The sequence below is a fragment of the Wyeomyia smithii genome, chromosome 2 (genome assembly GCF_029784165.1).
Source record: "Wyeomyia smithii strain HCP4-BCI-WySm-NY-G18 chromosome 2, ASM2978416v1, whole genome shotgun sequence".
In the NCBI taxonomy this organism is placed as follows: domain Eukaryota; kingdom Metazoa; phylum Arthropoda; class Insecta; order Diptera; family Culicidae; genus Wyeomyia; species Wyeomyia smithii.
In genome coordinates, this window is record NC_073695.1 from 162,186,036 (window position 1) to 162,206,455 (window position 20,420).

The 20,420-nt window shown below is 37.4% G+C and overlaps 1 protein-coding gene across 10 annotated transcripts in view; it reads left to right on the plus strand.

Annotated features, from left to right (window-relative positions):
* Positions 1 to 3,364: 3,364 nt before the first annotated feature.
* Positions 3,365 to 20,420, plus strand: part of LOC129725475 (metabotropic glutamate receptor 8-like) — an 89,015-nt gene continuing 71,959 nt past the window's right edge. For 2 of the 10 annotated variants that reach the window (XM_055681372.1, XM_055681373.1), the window contains exons 1-4: positions 4,197 to 4,445; positions 11,102 to 11,900; positions 16,210 to 16,380; positions 16,441 to 16,585. In XM_055681372.1, the coding sequence (XP_055537347.1) occupies positions 11,142 to 11,900; positions 16,210 to 16,380; positions 16,441 to 16,585 (1,075 nt within the window). In that variant the 5' untranslated portion in view covers positions 4,197 to 4,445; positions 11,102 to 11,141. Of the gene's footprint in view, positions 3,499 to 3,825; positions 4,109 to 4,195; positions 4,446 to 4,533; positions 4,608 to 6,550; positions 6,571 to 6,661; positions 6,901 to 11,101; positions 11,901 to 16,209; positions 16,381 to 16,440; positions 16,586 to 20,420 lie in introns of those variants that run through there. The other 8 variants (XM_055681365.1, XM_055681367.1, XM_055681368.1 and 5 more) reach the window with 8 other exon arrangements.

Here is a 20,420-nt window from a genome sequence, read left to right on the forward strand (position 1 = left end):
TCCCTTCAAGAGAAATCAATCAATCAAACCCCATCAGTTTCATTACTAAACCGTACCGTTTACATACGGACGCTAGGTGCTAGCAGCTGAAAGGAGGAAAGACAAAATAGTACCGGTTATATCGTGCCGGTTTAACCCGTAATGCTGGTGGCTGTTAGTAGTACATGGCTACTGCAAATTACTAAATTGTCTGGAATTCTTGACGGACTAACCAGTAAACAAGAATAATCGGCAACTGGTACCTTCTGATGCCTCGAAGTTTTGTAATAGAAGCGTTGCAATTCCCTCCACTATTTGTTTTAATGGAATATAAGAATACGGTAGTCAACGTCATGCGGTCGTGTCTTGAATACCACCCTCTTACTTTTTTGTGATGTTCAATGGGCTCTGTGAGTCAAATAATTGAATGCGATGCTGAACCAAACCATGCAAAATGTTCAAAAACAACCCCACAAAAATAAAAAAAAATATGGAAACATTTAGGAATCGAACAGGATTGAAAAAAGTGCATTAAAGTGGGTTTGTCGCTTAAAAAAGTCATTTTTCCATAAATCACGTTTGGGCAACCTGAAAACATTTTTTTAGAAAGTCTAAATGTTCTACAAAAATGCTATAAATAACATTATCTTTCAATTTAGGGCTGAGCACCTTGACTTTTTAAACATCGATTTTTTTTTGGGACAGCCTAATCCAGAGGTAATTCCAAGCAATAATAATTAAATTCGATGTACAATTCCGATCGACCCTGGCCATAAACGAAGTGGTAACCAGTGGTTGTCAATCAATCTCAAGCTCAACAGCCGAAAGTCATGATGCACAGAAGCCAACAATAGACTCCGGACTCTCTTTCAAATTCTTCTACTTCCAGTTTCTGCAAAATTGCCGAAAATGACCAAATACTACCCTTTATGAGTGTTTTCGTAATTGGATTGACCTTGAATTCTGAAATGGCGACTTCCGGTTTCTGGAAAACAGCCAAAATTGAGTGAAGAACAATTTGCTACTAATGTTGTCAAAAAAAGTGGATGAACTTAACGAAATACTGATTTAATACATTCACTATAAACGACTAGTACAATCTGGAAGACAGCTACACTCCAACTGTCAATCAATGCACACTGGGAAAAACGGAATATAGAATATTTATGTAAAATTGATCAACAAATCGATTGGCGATAGTTACATCCTGTGCGGGGAACGGAAAAGAGTTTATTTTGCCATTTTTACCCTAGATTCGCGTGCTTTTGGGTATATAGACCCTTCCCCATGCCCTGCGCTGGATGAAACCATCACCAGTTTTGTTGACCAAGTTTACATAGGAAATGCTTTATTTTCGGTTCTTTTTTCCAGTGTGCAATGGTGCAGTGTCTGACTCTGATCATCGCCTGCTGCTCTGAATGTCTTATGATGCGCCAGGTCCAATTTTGTTGAGTGCAGCACTGCCCCTGTTTACATATTTCATTGCGAGAAAAACATCATTGCGAGAAAAACGCGTTTTTGTTTTTTTAACCCAAATAATTATATTGAGATACAATTTTAATAAAATAGTCTGTTAATTTTATGAAGATTGATATTTGAATAGAGGCCCCATGGATTATACGAGTCTGCCCATGGTAATTAATCCAGAAAAACCACTACGCCAGTTTATGCGAATAAACATGCATTTTTCCGCAGATTGTTCGCATAGCTTGGCGTAAAAACTCGAAAAAGTATTAGGCCTCGCAGAGTATCGTGTTTCGGTCAAACGTCGGTTATTGTCCATCGGCAGTTTCAATTAGACAAATATGCACAAACACACTTACAAACACACACACATACACACACAAACACATGCACAAAAACTTACATTTACGCTAAGGTGGGTAATCGTTACAAGGAAAAATGCAAACTTGACAGCACTTAGCCAGAACAAATTTTTCTTTATTCAATTTAGGCCCCCAGATAATGCTAAACCTGCCGAATATGGATTACTCATGCCTCTGATTGGTGCATTACATATGCATGTACATGAATTTGTATGAAAATTAGTATAGGACAACTTTTTCGCATGTTTCTTCCTAGAGAGCTATCGATCAATCCACTGTCAGTGTCAGGATTGTTTGGGGCCCCAAATAGAACCATAAAAACGTTCTGGCGAACCGATTAAATTTACCCACCGTAATATACACACACACGTTTTAATTATTTCATCTGATGCAAATATCCACTAGTAGGGGGAAAGGAGACGGTGACTTTAGACCTTCCTGAGGCTGAGTGTTTGTACAAATATTAAAATTCAATACAAGAATTAAATCCCCTTTTTCCCTTTCCATGGAATATTTGTCGAATTAAACGACTTAACTTAGGCAAACAGACAGTAGTTAGACAGTCGAGTAAAACGACTTAACATAGACAATTGCACCTTGTATGGAGTGACGCCAGTTTTTGCAACCAATTGGCAGTTACGCCAAAACGTTTTTCCAACATTTTTCAGAAATTTTAGAACAAAATAGTTTTCTTCTTATTTGTAGTTTATGTATCTTAGGGAAAGTAAGCTGAATCAACGAAAAAATGCATTTTGGTTCTTACGTCAACTATGCAAACAGGGGCAAAGCAGTCCTCAGTAACAAACACTCTCTTCTTCAAGCAAGTTTAGCTGCAACACCTCGTCATACACGACATTCTCCAACATCGGGCCCAGAATGGCACCTTGCGGGACTAGAGATTGGAACACATTTCTGATCCTTCGCTGTGTTATTGAGGAGCACACGATTCTAAAAGTAGTTTTTCGTGTATAGTGACATTCAGGTGTACTTGGGGTTCCGAGGCAAATGGGCTGTGGAGTACCAACTGTTGCTATTGCATGTATTTTTTACGTTAAGCGTGACCATTACACAGCAGTGGATGCCAATTCTCCCACGCCGGAGTGCTACCTGTGCTGTTTTAGTACCAGCCATGATCGCATCTACCGCATTTTGCTCTCCTTCAGGGATTTGACTGTCTCACTGTGTCCCTCATTAGTAGTCTTCGCCTCCTCACCGACCTTGACATTGCCGTTCTCCACGTTTTAGGTGTCCGGCTTGCGTCAATCTCTCTTGTAGAGTTTGTAGTATCTAGATAACGACAATAATCACAAAAATAACCAGTTTAAATCCTTTAGAATATTGTAACAATATCAAAATTCACACGACGAAAATATGAAGTTAAATAGAAGAAATAAAATGTTGAAAGTTGAAAACTTTTGTTAAGTGTATTCCTTCAGATCATACCTACGTTGCTTGCGTTACTTAAATAAAAATCTTCCAGAGGAGAAATATTTAAATGATAAAATGAAAAGAAATGAAAAAAGAGAACAAAGCTTGCCTGCAGAGCGAAGGGGTAAAACATGTATTCTACCGTGTTTTGGTGAAATGTTATGGATAAGAGCTTTTCAAAAACTAAATCTGCTTGAAAATAGATTTCTGAGCCCTACAAGAGTACAAGCCTCTACGAGAATGTCATGTCCAGTAAATCCAGTAGGTAAATAATACTGTGGACCAATTTGTCTGCAATGATTTAAAAGTGGCAGAATGCTTTTTCACGTTTTGGACTGAAATTGTTCTTTTAAAACGATATAAAACAAAAGGTTGCAGGCGAAATGCGTTTACAAAAAAGATATTAGTATTGAAGGCATTTGTGCTGCATCGCGTCATGAAATGTTACATTAAACGTATTTATGTTCATACAGACTACACAAAAACTAGATTTGTATCATTTTTTATAATGCGTGGTATAAAAAACAAGGTGAAAAAGCGCATATTATGATCGTAAATGTTAAGGATAAAGATATGTATTCAATGAATATTAGTGTGAGTGTCACGCACTTAGTGATAAGAAGGTGTATCTAATGTGGACGAACTTTTGTGCATTTTATGCATATGCTTTTGGAAAAGAAGAATATCGTGTCTTTGAGTGTATGGTTTTTGACTACTGAAGCATATCATGGAGAACCAAAACGATAGTTTAGATTATAATATAACAATACAGTTTGCAGTTAGATTATAATATTACAATACAGTTTGCAAGGAAGATGTTGCTCAAAGGATCAAATATGAGATGCTGCGTCTGATAAAATATAGCTGTATACACGGTACAGAGTTTTCCTGAGCATGCGTCCTGCGTGTTTATGTTGTATTAGTGTTTACATATAGGATAAAAGCATTCCATATTGTGAACGCTCTTATGTATTGACAGCGATGATAAGAACATTCAAACTGGGAGGTGATCAGTCTTATCAGTTCTCAAATTTTCAGCAAATTTTCTGTCTTACAAGTGCGAATTTGGAAATTTTCAGCGAGTTTGTTAGATTTAAATGTTTAAAGCTCGTTCTAGTTAGTAACTGTTTAAGCGAAACAACGACTCCAAGATAAAATTGTCGTTAAAATGTGTTAAGTTTAATATATGTGCATACGACAAAGGATATCTAGGTAATTATTTGTCTAAGGTTCCTTCTCTATTTTGAAGTCAAATTCAGAATTCAATCATACAAGTGTAAATCTTTTAAATCTTTCGAAGCCCGCTAACAATTACTTCAGATTGCAGCGAATGGTAGAATAGCACAACTACATACCGTGGAATGGGGTAATAATGTACGTTATCAGATAATTTGAAATATGAATAAAATAATAATACAGCATCTTAAACATCTTTGATTGGTTTATATATAGTTTGTGTTTGACAGATTGTTGAGTAGTAAATTACAACGTGTTTCAGCAGATAATTTTGGGGCTGTATAGACTTTATTATTATAAAGTAAATTATTATCGTATGTTAGAGGCTCTTTGAACAAAATATATTAATTAGGCCATATTTCAAATAAAAGCAGAATATATTTGTCTGTCCTGTATTATACTGAAGACTTAACGATAAAATTAAATTGAATTAAATATAGAAATAGAAACGTGAGCAAAGAACTCACTCATGAGCAAACAAACTCATAATGCAGTTTTACGCAAATTTATTTGCTCGATTTTTTATTTTCAATGTGTATGTGTGTATTGTGCTGGCTTGTAAAAAATCTAAACCAGGTTTTGAAATTTTATTCACACCGCATTTGAATTGCACTATAGCCTTCAGTTAACATATAATAATTACCCGAATAAAGTTAGCCTTCACCCTTTAGAAATATATACTAAAAAAATATACTCCAGCAAAATTATTGAATATTTTCAAAAATATTTATATACATAATAAATTCAGAAGCACATGGGTCCAAAATATAAACAACTTTCATTACATTTCATTTATCTCAGGAAAATTTTCAACAGCTGTTCAAGCTCGTTAATCTGTTTGCGAAACCTTTCGACGAAATTTAGTAAATTTAATCGATCTGCCCCTCCCAGCTGGTCTCGAGGTACGATGCTGGCCTAACAAGTCAGTTGTCGTAGGTTCGAGTCTCGGCTCGGGAGAGACTGTTAGTGTTAGTAGGATCGTAGCGCTGGCCCCGCAATCGTCCTGTACACTTAACAGTTGGCTGCGGAGTCTGTGTATAATAAAACAGAAGGTCGAGTTCCGAATCGGAATGTAGCGCCAAGGCTTTGCTTTTTTTAATCGATCTGCTGTATCTAAATTCGAAAAAATGATTGTTGTTTTTCACGTACATAAACCCTACTCAGCGTGGATTGAAACTAATTTCGCTGACCCGGAGAAAAATTGTGGAGAACTGGGAATTAGCTTCCAGATCCGGAGACTTCGGGTGGAATCCGGGGAGGTGGCAACTGGTGATAAAATATCTAATCTGTATTGTATGATTTCACCACATGAACATTTATTTAACTGAATTTGAAACAGCTTCATATGCACCTGAATGTTTATGAATCAATCCGATGCAACCGATTTTGGTAATACTCTCATTCTTATTTTGCACTTGTGTGTGTAAATTATGTAGTGTTTGGACAAATATGATGTCTTATCAGATCTCCAAATAAAAATAAAAATATAATTTATTTAAAAGTGGTCCAAATATGTATCAAGCTTATCATGACGAAATCTTTTTTGTATGTACTTGTATGCATGGGCGTAGCCAGAATTTCAAATACGCGGGGGGGGGGGGCAAGCTCTGCAAAATTTTAGAGGTAAAAAATGGCATTTTGAAAAATAGAAATAAATACTAGTGTTTAGTGGTTGTTACATCAAGGCAAACAGTGAAAAGTTGTCCTTGACATCAGAGTGGAAAATTTGAATATTCTTTGTCCAACCTCGAATATAAATAGATGTTATTCAGTTATTTAGTAAAAACTCTTAAGTTAATTTATCTTCGGACATATCATTTTGGCGACGAGGATCTCAAGAATCCACGAACATGGCAGAAGATAGAGTTGATCGGCAGCCGCAACCGGGAATTCAAGATATGATTCTCAAGATAGCCCAAATTTTTCAGCAGATGGCGACCCTGTAGCGGCAGCCTCAGTATCAGCAGATTTTGGAGTCCCTCTCATCGAACATCACCGAGTTTGTCTTCGACGAAGAAAACGAAGTTACGTTCGGAAGCTGGTTTAACCGCTACCGGACCTCTTCGAGAACGATGCAGGCCAGCTGAATGATGCAGCGAAGGTACGTCTACTTCTCCGGAAGCTGGACACCCATTCGCACAGCCGCTATATCAACTACATCCTACCAAAGCTTCCCAAGAACATGAAGATTGAAGACACAGTCAAGATTTTCAATGAAATCTTCGAGCATCAAACGTCAACGTAGTGAAATGCGAATCTGAAGATATTATCAGCTACGGCGGCAACGTCAATCGAGCCTGTGAAGATTTTTAGTTCCAGAATCTAACACCGGGCCATTTCAAGTGCCGCTGTTCAACCATTGTTGACCTCAGCCAGGTTTTCACTCGCCGTAATGTGCTGAACGAGCGTTCGATCGTGCATGTTTTACAAGGTAAAGCAAGTGCAATTTTATTTGCTTTCTCAGTTGCAGGAAAGTAAGAACGGGCTTCAACTAGCAAGTCTCTAAAATCTAGCTCTTCCAAGTTCTTACGGTCTGCTGCCGCAATATTGATACCAAACTTCCACTCTGTAAAAAATTACGAAAGTTTCGGTTTTGCGCTTGAACTCGTATGCGTATTACGTTAGCGGGATGGCGTGACTTAGACTTAGAAAAAATGTTTTTATCCAGACGGTGCACATAGGAGTATTGGAGCTATTGATCCTTTTTGCATTCTCTGATACTTACTACATTGTATGCAAGCCAGCTTGAAATTATCTGAGTTGTTCACTAACGACAGTAACTATCATAACCTCGTTATTAGTTATAGCCCATGAATAAGTCACAAACTGTTTTACGAATAATATAGACTTCCACTCATGTTATCATAACTTTAAAGTGAATCTTGAACGTAAATTTAATATGGGCGGTAAAAACAAAAGTATTTTAAGTAAATTTATTCGGAAATGTGTTGTATACGTTGAAAAAACTTCTTCAAAACAAGGCCTTGCCATTCACGTGTTTTTCAGTTTCTTTTGATTAACAATTTTTTTACAAAAAATGATTTTTGTTTGGGTTCCCAGCAAGTCCCAGCAAAAATCCACCCACCATTGGAAAGGTTATGTGTTTCTGAATAAGTACCAGAAAGAAAATCTGCCCCATGTTCACCCATACGTGATTACGATCAATGCGAAGCTGGAACGTCCAGATTTTCTGAATATTTTTTTATTGAATGAGCGCATTTATCATGGTTTCGATTGTAAATTTAGTTTCTTCAGATTGTGTGATAACTTGCCGAGAAATACCCTATTCGGGTTGATTGCGCAATGCTACGAACATTCAAGTTATAAAAAGTTTCTGTTTCTGGAAAAAAAACTTGAAAAAACCCTAAAATGTTACCACAAAAGACCAAAACAATGATCGAGTGGTCCAAATCTTACAAAAAAACCCAAATGTCCTTCAAGAATAAAGTGACCAGACGTCCCGCATTTCGCGGGACAGTCCCGCGTAGAAAAACGTCCCGCGAAATGTCCCGCGTTCATCTTAAGTGTAATACGCGCCTTTGAAAAGTTCCGCGGTTTCAAAATATTGAACCACCAGATGTCTCATATTTTCTATGAGACGCATATAGGAGTCCTTCAAGTAAAATCTGATCAAAAGTCAAAAAAGCAAAAGTTTATTAACCATGATCTGCATGGTCTTATTATGAAGTGTGATACCTACTGAATCTTTTGAAAGGTCATGAGCGTCCAGAAGTATTGTTAACCTTTGCTACAGCTGGTTGAAATCGATAAAATTTTAGTTGTCTGTTGATGCATTCGATGCTCCTGTACTGTTCACTGTTTTTCAAAACAATCAAGTGCAACGTGGTGTTTTATGTTTTATGAAATAAATGAGTGTTTTGAGACATTTTCAACAGGTTGCTAATGGATTTGGATCCTTTGATTATGAGCTCTAGGCCAAAATCCAAAAAAAAAAAACGGCCATTCTTTTTCGTCTGAAGCAATGCAAATGTTGCGAGTGAAATGTTCGTACACGGACAATGATGATCAAACTAGGGACTCTTCAGACTTTTTTTAGTACTCAGATTGATTAATGAGCGAATAATAGTTATGTTTCATTCATAATGGTTCAGTCATTCATTGTCGACAAAAAAAATTACATTGAATCTGAACTAGGGTATGTTTTTTTTTTATGTTTATGTAGGGAACATATTCTAAGCAGCTTTAGGAACCGCCCGTGTATTCAGACGAAATACTCGAAATGTGTTGGGTGAAACTCAAACAGTAGTATATCAATCTGTTTTCTATCGTTTTCTCTGTCAGAACTTGTTTTCAGATTGTAAAACTAAGTTAGCAAACTTTAACAATCATCAATCAAAGTTACTATTCGAGGGACACTATTCCAATCACCCCGAACCTATTTTAAGCAGTTTTCATCTGTTTTGCAGGCGTTTTTTTCAGCACCCGAGTGGCTCCTGAATGGCTGCAATATAGATCGATTTGTTTCGATTGCAATAGTTCACTGATTTCTTTGTGATTAACGGTATTTCTTATATTCGTGAGACAGCTAGACAATCAAAGTTTTCGTTTCCATAATTGAAATTGTCGATATTGATCAAAATGCAAGAGTTTGAGGCCTGTTTTCTTCGACTGATTAAAATAGGCGCTACTGCTTAAGCCGTTTCCTACCCTACATCATCTGAATAGTAACAAATTAATCAAAGATGAATTATTCCATGAAAATTTTCAGTCACAACTAATAATTATACAATATTTTCGATTCATGATACATTTTTAGTCCGAAAACCTTCAAAATAATTCTGACCAGGTTTGATGTTCAAAGTGCTCCACTGTGGCACGGTTGTCGGTATCGAACTTTTAAATGCCAAATGTCTTAAAAATACATGAAACGTCGGGATCTGGTGTTATCCTGATAAAACGACTTCGTGGGACTTAGAAATTCCCGAGTTGGGCCAACGGAGAGTTTTCCAGCCCAAAAATTTCCTCGAAAAAAGCCCAGAAAGTCAATTTTTCGACTTTTTAGATAACATCAGTTCCTGCTGTTTTTGCATTTTTAAAACATTTGACATTAAAAAATTCGATAGCGACAACCGTCCCAATTACAGTTTGATATCGAAATGAACATTTTATGAACTTTATCAGTTAAAATAGGGAAACTTGGGCCGCTTTGAGGCATAACTTTTCGAAGTCCAATTGTGTTGTATGAGAAAATTGTTCAAGAAAATTGTTCATACGAATCTTTTGAATCTTACTGCACAACGAAATTCAAACATCAAATTTTTCCCATACAAGTCAAGTCATTGCCACCCTACTACAGTGACATGCGTTCGTTTAGACGCACCATGTTTTTCATAGATTTTTCTTTCAAAACTATTTGGATTTTGAATGTCATCACCTCCCCATGCCATAACCGTTCCTCCCCCAAAATTTCGCTCGGATCGAGTGACATTAAAATCCACCAATGATCATCTCGAAGAAAAGTATTCAAACCAAACCACACAACCCTCTCCCCCTCGTCTAAGAATTGAATTGGTGTCCCGCGCTTAAGCCCTAACTGTCTGGTCACTTTATTCAAGAAGCACTCAACCTTAAGATATCAACGAAGCGGCCTCAAAAGTTAGTTTAAATAAAATTTACAGTTTCGAAATATGACAAAATTGGTATAGCTTTACCATAAAATTGTAATGTTGATCGGAAGCTTCACATTCATGTCGTCCAAGCAAAGAATTGATTGCAGTGATCGAAGCAAGAGACGCAAAACGCAAATGCTGAGATAAAATGTACCATTGGATGAGTTGAGTTAGGCAGTTCCCATGACTCAATGATCTACTGGGAGCACTGAGGTTTCTAACATATCCATATCAGATTTAAATGACGCTTTAAAACGAATTTCAGAGTAATAGCACAGGAAAGTTGATATATCACTGCTAGGTGATTCAACGTAACGAAAACTTGTTAATAATAAGTTTTTATGTCTAAATATAAAGCTTAATAGAGATAAAACCACTTTAAAACACATTTGCTGTCTGAAAACTCATTAAAATTATTTTAGCCAAGTTTTTGTTCTACGTACTCCTATGTGCGGTGTAATGTAGTCCCAAATTAAACTACCTAAGCCTGAAAATATGCGGGTGTAGTCCGAAAAAAACAGTGCCCTAGCTGCTCTGCATAAATATTGCCGTATCGATATTTTATCAGTGCTTAGTTTGTTAAGGCTCAAATAAGCGGCAATTTAAAAATGAGGCAAACACGGGCAAACAGCAACCATGATGTCAAAAAATTTGACCATTATGTCAGAAGGTCAAATATTTGACCATTGGACACAGAGTGTAATACATGCTTTAGTGATGCGAGCGCCATATAACAAGAGCATTACCACTTACGGTTAAATGACGGTTGCAAGTTTTTACACATCCTTTAAAAATAAGATGAACGCGTGTCTCTCTGATAGTACTTATTCAGGCTAGTAGATTTTTGAAAGTAGGACCGAGAAATCTGTTCATTTGAGTTTCGCATACATTTAACCCATCGTCAACCTGAAGATAAGATTCACTTTAATATCCTAACACATTTTTCGTACTAGCCGGGTGGAGCTTCCGTGTGTTACTCAACCGTCACGTTTTTTTTTTCAGAATCTATCTTACTACAACGATGCTGAGCTGAACATTTACAATGAACCATAAAATGAAGCAATTGATACTGATCTTCAACATTGAATTTATCTTTTGTTTGGTTAAAGTAGTATTCCATACCGAAGGACGGGACATGCAACACCATGAGATTATTAGAAACCACCAGAATTATCACTATTACAGTGTGGACAATTGTGGCAATGAAATTAAATTTATCGAAAGAAATAGTAACAGAAGCAACAGGTACAATACAAAAGATTTGTGCCAAAGTACATTCACTTTAAAGCACAAAAGGCATGGTAATCAGCAATTCTACAAAAATCGTTACTTTATTCGTCATAGTCCTATAAAAGAGGACCGCAATAACACCAAATCTTCTCATGCTATCCATTGGCCCGTTAAGAGAGAGGCGGTCGTAGAAGGTGATCTAATTCTAGGGGGACTAATGATGGTGCATTCTAGAGAAGATTCTGTTACATGTGGACCTATTATGCCACAAGGTGGTATACAAGCATTAGAAACAATGTTATACACGTTGGATAAAATCAACATGGATAATCTGGTACCTAATGTAACGATTGGAGCGCACATTTTGGACGATTGCGATAAGGATACTTATGGCCTTGAAATGGCTGTTGACTTTATAAAAGGATCAATCAGCAATATCGATGATGCAACTGACTACAACAATTGCAGTAAAGGCCACAAGAAAAAAGTTATATCAGGTGTTGTGGGTGCAGCTTCATCTGTTACATCCATTCAAGTGGCCAATCTTCTACGCCTTTTCAGGATTCCGCAGGTATGAAATACATCACGAAAGAAGGTTAAATCAAGCATTCTAAAACTGTACTATTGTTTTTACCTGCTGGGCCCAAAATTTTGCAATACGTAATGAAATGTTAGGATTTGTTTCAGAATGCTGGTTTTTCTCACAAGTAGGTTCTGGAATTGGGTTGAAAATGTTTGTGGAAAACCCCAAATGACTTTTTCTCATTTGCTTAAAAATCCTTTACTTAAAAAATAAATAGTTCATAATCCTTAAATCGTTGAATTATAGATTGCATATAGGTTTAAAATTATTTTTTGTTTCGTTTTGTATAAGTTTGTTCATTAACACTGTAACTGGGAATACAACGTCGGCTATTTGCAAAAGAATGCAGCTCGACTCAAACAGTGAATTAAATGCATTAAAAACAATCAACCTATATATCAGTTGAACAAAGTGTACCTAAAACACTATGGGGCTTATTACGGGAGTCACTTCACGGTGAGATGACAACCGTAATAGGCACGGTGAAAGTGATTCCCATTTGATTTGCACGCTTTTTTTTCACCGTGAGATTTTTTCACTTCGTTCTCACCGGGAGGTGACATCCGGAATAAGCCCCATATGTTATGACAACTCTTTTTCTGTACTTTGGGTGATTGATTGCCATTACAGTGATGGAAACGAAACGAATATGATGCAATCGTCGTTTATTCATCACTTGTGCACTTCACGAAGTGTACAGGCCGGGACTAAACTTGAATCCTCTCAACCCATAATGAAATGATGATATGGTTCATAGGTTTCTGGGAGAAAACAAACACATGACTAGACTACATCAGCTCTGAGAAGCGATTCGATCGTTGCGTTTGTCTCTCCATAGGCCGGTAGTTAGGGGAAGAAAGGATAGCAACAGGAGAATATCATGTCGCCTGAACAGCAGCAGTGGTTGGGTGCGGTGAGAGGGAATGTGTGGGGGAAGGGACTACTTCGGCAGCGGTTGAGTTTAAGCGAGAGTAGGAGGGCATACACTGTCATTTTCTTTCTTTTTCTGACAAAAAATCATATTCATGAGTCAAATGAATAAGGATATAACAAGTTCTGATCCCTCTGTGTAACAGAGACGAATAACTTCATATACCGAGTTGTGCACATTGAGAACCACGTGTTGTGGTGTACACTAATGAATAGAAATACATCGTAAAGAGGAAAGCAAAGAGGATGCACCAGCACCGATACTTTGTTTTTCGCATACTGACGACGATTTCAACGCATCTTAGGCTTGTTTTATGTCTATTCATTAATCGCTAGAGGTGATTTTTTTCCTTCGCTGATTGCCAATTGTTATTAATCTATCATTTTGGGCATTGGCCGAGCGTAGTTGGTAACGCTTCCTCTGGTGATTTGCATTTACATAACTCCACCGAGATAAAGGTGCCGCCACACGGGCGCTGGTACACTCTGGCAATAGTTTCTAGTCACAGTTGATCGTATGACTAGAGATACCATCCGTCCTGATTTAGTAGGGCATGTCCTGATATTGAGATCCTATCGGGGCATCCTGATTTATTTTTCATTTTCTAGCATTTGTCCTGATTTTTATAAGACATGCAATTTCGTTCAATAAGTTTTTTCACAGTAACATTCATGTTGCCAGATATTTGAAATTGTTGAAAATTACTCAGTACTGTTTTTTGATTTCTTGAAAACAAAAGTGTTGCTAGTTCGATTTCGTCGCTATCTGGTGAAAATAAAAAAATAAGGCCGTTACAAATTTTATTTTCATTTTATGTCACCCCTCCCTTCAAAAACCTTGAATATTGGAAGGGGAAGAAAAAAAAAGCTCAATCCGTTATGTTCATTTCATTGGTTTTCCGACAGCATAAATGCTTAATTTAGCAACAAACAATTCAGGTGACAGCGAAAGTGTCGTCGGAAGGCAAGCGGAATAAATACTTATAATAATAAAGTGTTATTTTTCAACATTTATTTGAGTTCAAGTTACAAACGTCATAACTTGCACACAAACTTTGATCAAAGATATTTCTTTTTTTTTCGTCTCGGTGTTATTTATTTTTTGCCACACCCTTTGCTAACTTTGAAAACCTTGGACATAAAAAGAATTCGAAATTTGTATCAGCCTAAGTTGAGAAAAAAAAATCATTTCGTGTGACAAATGGACATTTTTTTCCGATAAAATTCTAAAAGTTACATTTTAAGACGCGAAATTGCAAAGTTTAAGGTGATAATCGTTGTTCGGGATAAAGGACATAAAGGAGCCTATTACAAAAGACGAAGCGAGCGGCTCGCCTGACCAATTGTGGTATTACAGATGGTGAGTCGGCTATATTTTGGAAGAGTAGCTCGTCTGCGAAACTGCTCGACTCAGCGGTCACCAGCCGAGTTCCACTCGCGTTTCCCAGTATAACATTTTGTTCTCGTCTCGTCTGTGAGTGGAGGCGAGGCAGGTTACTCACCTCGTTTGTAAAGGGCCCCAAAATCTAGAAAAATCTGCATAATTTATCTGAGAGATTAGACATCAAATCTGGATAATCCAGATAAATCTTGATACCTGACCACACAGGGCCCCAAAATCTAGAAAAATCTGCATAATTTATCTGAGAGATTAGACATCAAATCTGGATAATCCAGATAAATCTTGATACCTGACCACACAGCGTTCACTGCGCGCAAATTATTTCTTTTTTGTTTGAGCCTGAGTGAAGTATACAGTATCAAACATCTAACAATTTTCAGGTTCAAATTTGAACAGTTTACGTGTGCTTAATTCTTCGGGTACCCGCGAATGACTAACAATTGAAAGTTGCTCGATAAAATTGGATCGTTTGAGATACATGTTATATGAATAACATTTTGAATAGCATTTTGAAGTGCAAATCACCTACCACGAGTTTGATTTATTTTTACCTCGAAGAATGAAAATAATTTAGATCAAATTTGTAACGAAAAAAGAGGTGTCCTGATTTCTACCCCCGACCGGATGGTATCCCTACGTATGAAGTATTTTGGGTTGGTGTGGCTGTCAAACTCCATACATTTTTCATTTACCACTCATTGATTCTGGTACCAGCGACTCTGGCACCCCCTGTTTGTTGTAGGTTTGCCATAAAACAACTATAATAGAGTAAATGTCCTATATTTGTCAGTAGACTTGTCCTCGAATAAATATGCATATTGATGGAAAAAACTAGAACTCAACGTTTGTTTTCAGTACAATGTGCACTTTCAATGATTAAGATAGTTTTCGTAAGCATTTGAAATGAAATATTGACGCCGTGATGAATTCATGATTGGTAGGCAAAATTTTAACGTTTATAGTCCCCTGGTCAGGACGGAATCTCTGTGTTATAACCGTTTGAGTCATAGATGTCATAGAGAACTATGCCATAAATTTTCGTGCTCCGTGTGGCAGCAACTTTAAACTTTATAGTCATAGCAACGTTAACTAATGGCGAAAGATGTTTTTTAAGCGTTCAAATTAGGTTCGATATGATGGCAATGGCATGGCAATGATTTTTATTGATACTGACCAGCTCATGCTTAGGATAAGCGCAATTTTTGGGTCATCTATAGCATCCGAAACAGCATTAGGTTAATCACATTGACGTGAAAGGTGGTGCATAATTTGGGTACTCTCGTCGGTTTGTTGCTGGAACTTTTGCTGATTGGCAAGTGCTTTAAATTCAAATATCGTAAACACCAACGTTGCTGGATCGACAACTTTTCTGTCTGCAACTAATTTGGTGCGAAATGACCCTCTGGTAGATGATACCACCATTCTAACACAGGACCACAAATTTTGCAAACTTTACTCATTTTTTGTTTTTGGCACACGAAAGTGTCACTGATATATTAATTTTGCTCTAGTTCACAAGCGTGGGCAATTTGTACTGTAGTGAATTTGTACTCTGAATACGTGAAATTGTCTTCCTCAACAGCCGTGCAAATTTATATAAATAATATTAAACCGCAGAACAGATCTTATTTAATTACGGATTGTTGAGGTTTCATAGTATAATAAAAATAAAATTTTAAATACTTTATTAATTTCGTTAGCGTGACAAGCGGGGGTTCTCAAATACGATTTATGCTATTAAGGAATTATTTTTTTAGTATCTCTGTGGCGTAGCTAGAGGAAGAGAGGATAGTCACGCCGCAAGTAGCCCTCGCGTGAAGATCAACTTCAGTATGAAATCTGATAAAATAAATTAGGTACTTAAAGAAAAAACCAATTTTTCGTCCCCCTTCTTCCTAGGCATAATTACGTAACGCGGGCAATCCCTTTCTCTCTTAGAAACGTAAAAACATGGACTTTTTACAGGTATCATATTTTTCGACGAGTCCCGAATTGAGCAATAAACAAAGATTTGAATATTTTTCCCGTACAATTCCATCAGACCATTATCAGGTGAAGGCAATAGTAGACATCGTTCGAAAGCTAGGATGGAGTTATATTTCAATAATTTATGAAGAGAGTAATTATGGTATTAAGGTAAACGTTTGGATTTCAGACCTGTTCTAGTTAAAATTAAAAATATTTTTTTTTTCATAGGCTTTTGAAGAACTGGATGAGTTACTATCCAAAAACGGTATCTGTATTGCCATTAAAGAGAAATTAGTCAAAGATTCTGGCGTGGCTAAGAAAATTGCATATGATAACATTGTACAAAAGTTATTAACAAAACCGAGAGCAAAAGGTAAGTACGTTAATATGATTGAAAAAAGGATACCAAGATGCTGTATTCCGATCCGGAATTAAATCCTCGTAATGAATTATCACAGAGCAAGTGCTGTGATCTCATTGATCGCAATCATGGCATTTTTAGTTCTCTATTGGGAGTTATTCAAAATTTGATGTTATATAACAACATCTCTTTTTTAAAGTAACTACAACGGATGAGGCTTCTTCTTGTCTCTTGGAAAATCTTCTTTGCTACTGGCCCTTCCAAACAAAAATTACTATATCTGAGGCAAGATGACACCCCGTTAGGCATATAGACGCGAGGCATACGGACGCGAGGCATAGTACGCTAGGCATAATGGACGGCAGGCATACGGACACGAGGCATATGGACGCGAGGCCGAATAGACGCAAGGCCGAATGGACGCGAGGCCGAATGGACGCGAGGCCGAATGGACGCGAGGCCGAATGGACGCGAGGCCGAATGGACGCGAGGCCGAATGGACGCGAGGCCGAATGGACGCGAGGCCGAAAGGACACAAGGCCAAGGGGAAGTGATGTGGAATATGTTATTATCGTCATCATCTACACAGCATTCGATAACATGTATTTCGCTTCAAAGTGTCATTTAGAAAGCAGTACACTCGCGGCCTTCGGCTGACTCGCTGTTCGAGCGAATGCTGTCCTTACTCGCTACCGCTCGTTCGGACTTAATTAAGGGAAGAAAACTCTGTTTGAGTAGACCTAGCAAACCAGTAAATCAGTCGTTTGGGTGCGAGAGGCCGCCGCTTCCGACGGCGGGTCGGCGGCCGGCTCGGACTGCGGAAACCACGGTGGCTTAGTGCCGCCTCGTTTCCTTGCCCTCGATTATGCGTCTTCGCCGCATGATTTCAAGAAAGGTATTATACCGAACTTAAACTCTGTAGGAATATAATAACACCTGAACTACATTATTGGATCTCCTGCGATCGTACAACATCGCATTCGGCCTCGCGTCCATTCGGCCTTGCGTCCATTCGGCCTTGCGTCCATTCGGCCTTGCGTCCATTCGGCCTTGCGTCCATTCGGCCTTGGGTCCATTCGGCCTCGCGTCCATTCAGCCTCACGTACATTCGGCCTCGCGTCCATTCGGCCTCGCGTCCATTCGGCCTCGCGTCCGTTATGCCTTTTGGCAGTATGCCTCGTATCCATTATGATTCGCATCCATTATGCCTCGCGTCTGTATGCCTAGCATACTATGCCTAACATCCATATGCCTAGCGTCCATATGCCTCGTGTCCCGTCCCCCTGAGGCAATACACGCAACTTCGCAAATCGATTGTTCCCGGTTTCGCTGAAACTTTTCACAGTTGTTCCTTTTTGATACAAAAGACATTTTATTATATCAGTACTTCATGTAGACTCGCAACTGTTGTTTCAAAAGGGCCTGTCCAAAGTGGTGAGGGTGACTGATGGATAAAAATTTCTATATCAGAGAAAAGGCTTGTTCGATCAAAATGGTGTCTTCAGCAAAGTTGTAGGTAATTGGCCCTGCGACTCTGTTGATATTGGTTTGGTTTTTACTTGCGAAAGTGAAGAAGGGAAATATTTTTGCGTTTTCACACATAAATTGACAATTGTATATGAGAATTCGCGTAGGTGCGAACAGCCTTAAAAATCTCTTTTACTTGTGTCAGGGCCAATAAAATTGTGGCTGTAGAAAAAATATATACACTGTAACAAAAATTTCTGTTCCAAATTTTCCAAATTGTCACAAAATATTTAATATCTCAAAGTCTTTTTTTTATCTAATCTTTTTACGCATTGAAGATGACAATATGTACTAGTATCTGTCAAAATTTGGTGATGGTAAAATGAAAAACGAAAGTTATGTACGTTTGAGTATTTTGACATTTTCACTCTGAACTTTTTCTGAGTGTTTTCTTCTAGCTACACATTACAATGCTAAAAATTTATTACTAAGAGCATGATACCAATCCAACGCGCTGTTTTTGTGAGGACTATACTGTCGCTGTCAAATCTGATGGATCCCTTGACAGCTACGAAAAATCTCCAGCAAAAACTTAGGTATTCAAAACAACCTGTTGTCAATAATATTCATGTGGGTAAACGAAAAACTTTCAACACTGTTCAGGCATCAGCAGCATTACCTGTAGCAAGTGTGTCTGTAGGTAATATTCCAAAATTAAAAAAAAAAAAACAACTTATTAAAAACAATTAATCCTGCTCAAGCACCACCAGGCATTTCATATGCTAAAAATTTCAAGTTCAAACAGCAACAAACGTTTCGTGTTTGGTGCTGAAAAGTCAGCCAGTGTTGATTAAGGTAGTCCAACTCCCGATAAGATTGACTACCTACAACAATCCATGCTGTAGTTAATGTCCGCTTTGTTGAACTATAACTCGATGTACGAGGCTGTTCAAGTAGGTATAAAATTTACAACTGATATTGTTATGAAATTGAAAATCAGTAATGACTTTAAATAATGCTGTCAATTTTCTAAATTGGATTGCTCGCTCTTTAAAAGCGAAAGAATATGAATTTTTAAATTTTTTAACAGTCCATGGTGTGCATATTGCAGTTGTGATTGAAACGCTTTTAAAGCCTAATATAAAACTAAAAAGAAATCTCAATTATATGGTTCACAGGTTCGATAGAATTGATGTTGCTGGAGGTGGAGTTGCAATACCCAGTCAACATTTTCATACGTATAATAATGTTTTGATTCCAATATCCGCACTCATATATATCATAAAAACTCACAATTGATGCACAAAAACAGCATATACGTACTATTTTGTAGGCGATATACGTGATAATGGTATGCAATTCATTGATATACGTATTTATATACGATTATATCCGATAGAAAGTGATTTGTTTCACACTGTCTTACAACTCTGTCCAATATCGACATAAACGTGAATTCTCGAATTGTTCGGAACATCCCTTTTCTACGAGTTCCTTTCCGTCGCACAAACTACGGGGCAAACGGAGCTCTCATCGGACTACAACGTGTTTTCAACAGTGTCTCCACCGGGTTCGACTATCACCTTCATTGCACTAGGATTAGAAGAATTTTTTAAGTATATTAAGACACAATCATTAGGACCAGATAGAGTCTATTGATTTTTTATGTAAATAAATAAATCAATGTAGGCTCACAATCGTAAATCGGTAAGACTCCACCATGATATACAATTAAAGACGAATTTCTGCGCATGATAAAAAGCGTGTTAGGGGAACTGCTCCATTATTCATTTCAGCCCATATATTCATCTCATAGAAGATGAAAACACAATTGAAAACAGAATAAAACTCATATTTTCTAACTCAATCAATCTGGAATTGATTCTTCTTAGTTCACTTGAGATATCTCATAAAGTAGAATCCTCAAAAACTCACTTAAAAGCTTTAAATCTGATATTATAGTCGGGCATCTGCACTCGAAAATTCATTTAATTCAATCACCTATCTCAGAAAACAAAATCCGCGCATTGTTCTGTACGGCTACAATGGGACTCGTTCAGCAGCCAACCAAAGTTTTTTTCATCACTAGCGGACCATTTTTAATTTTAATCACTAAACAAAAACACTCACTACACTGAGAATACTTTAATCTTTGAAATGTTCACCTCAAATTTCCAAAAACAAGCTTTAATTAGCAGAAATATATGAGATAAAATTCTTCAATTCCTAAATTTCAATTTTATGTATTTTCATCTCTTTTCACTGCCTTGAAGAAAATCAAAAGTTGCCAAACCAGTATCTGTTAATACGAAACAAATATACTGAAAATGTTGAATTATTCCGACATAATTGACATTAATGGACAGCACTGCAGTGGTTG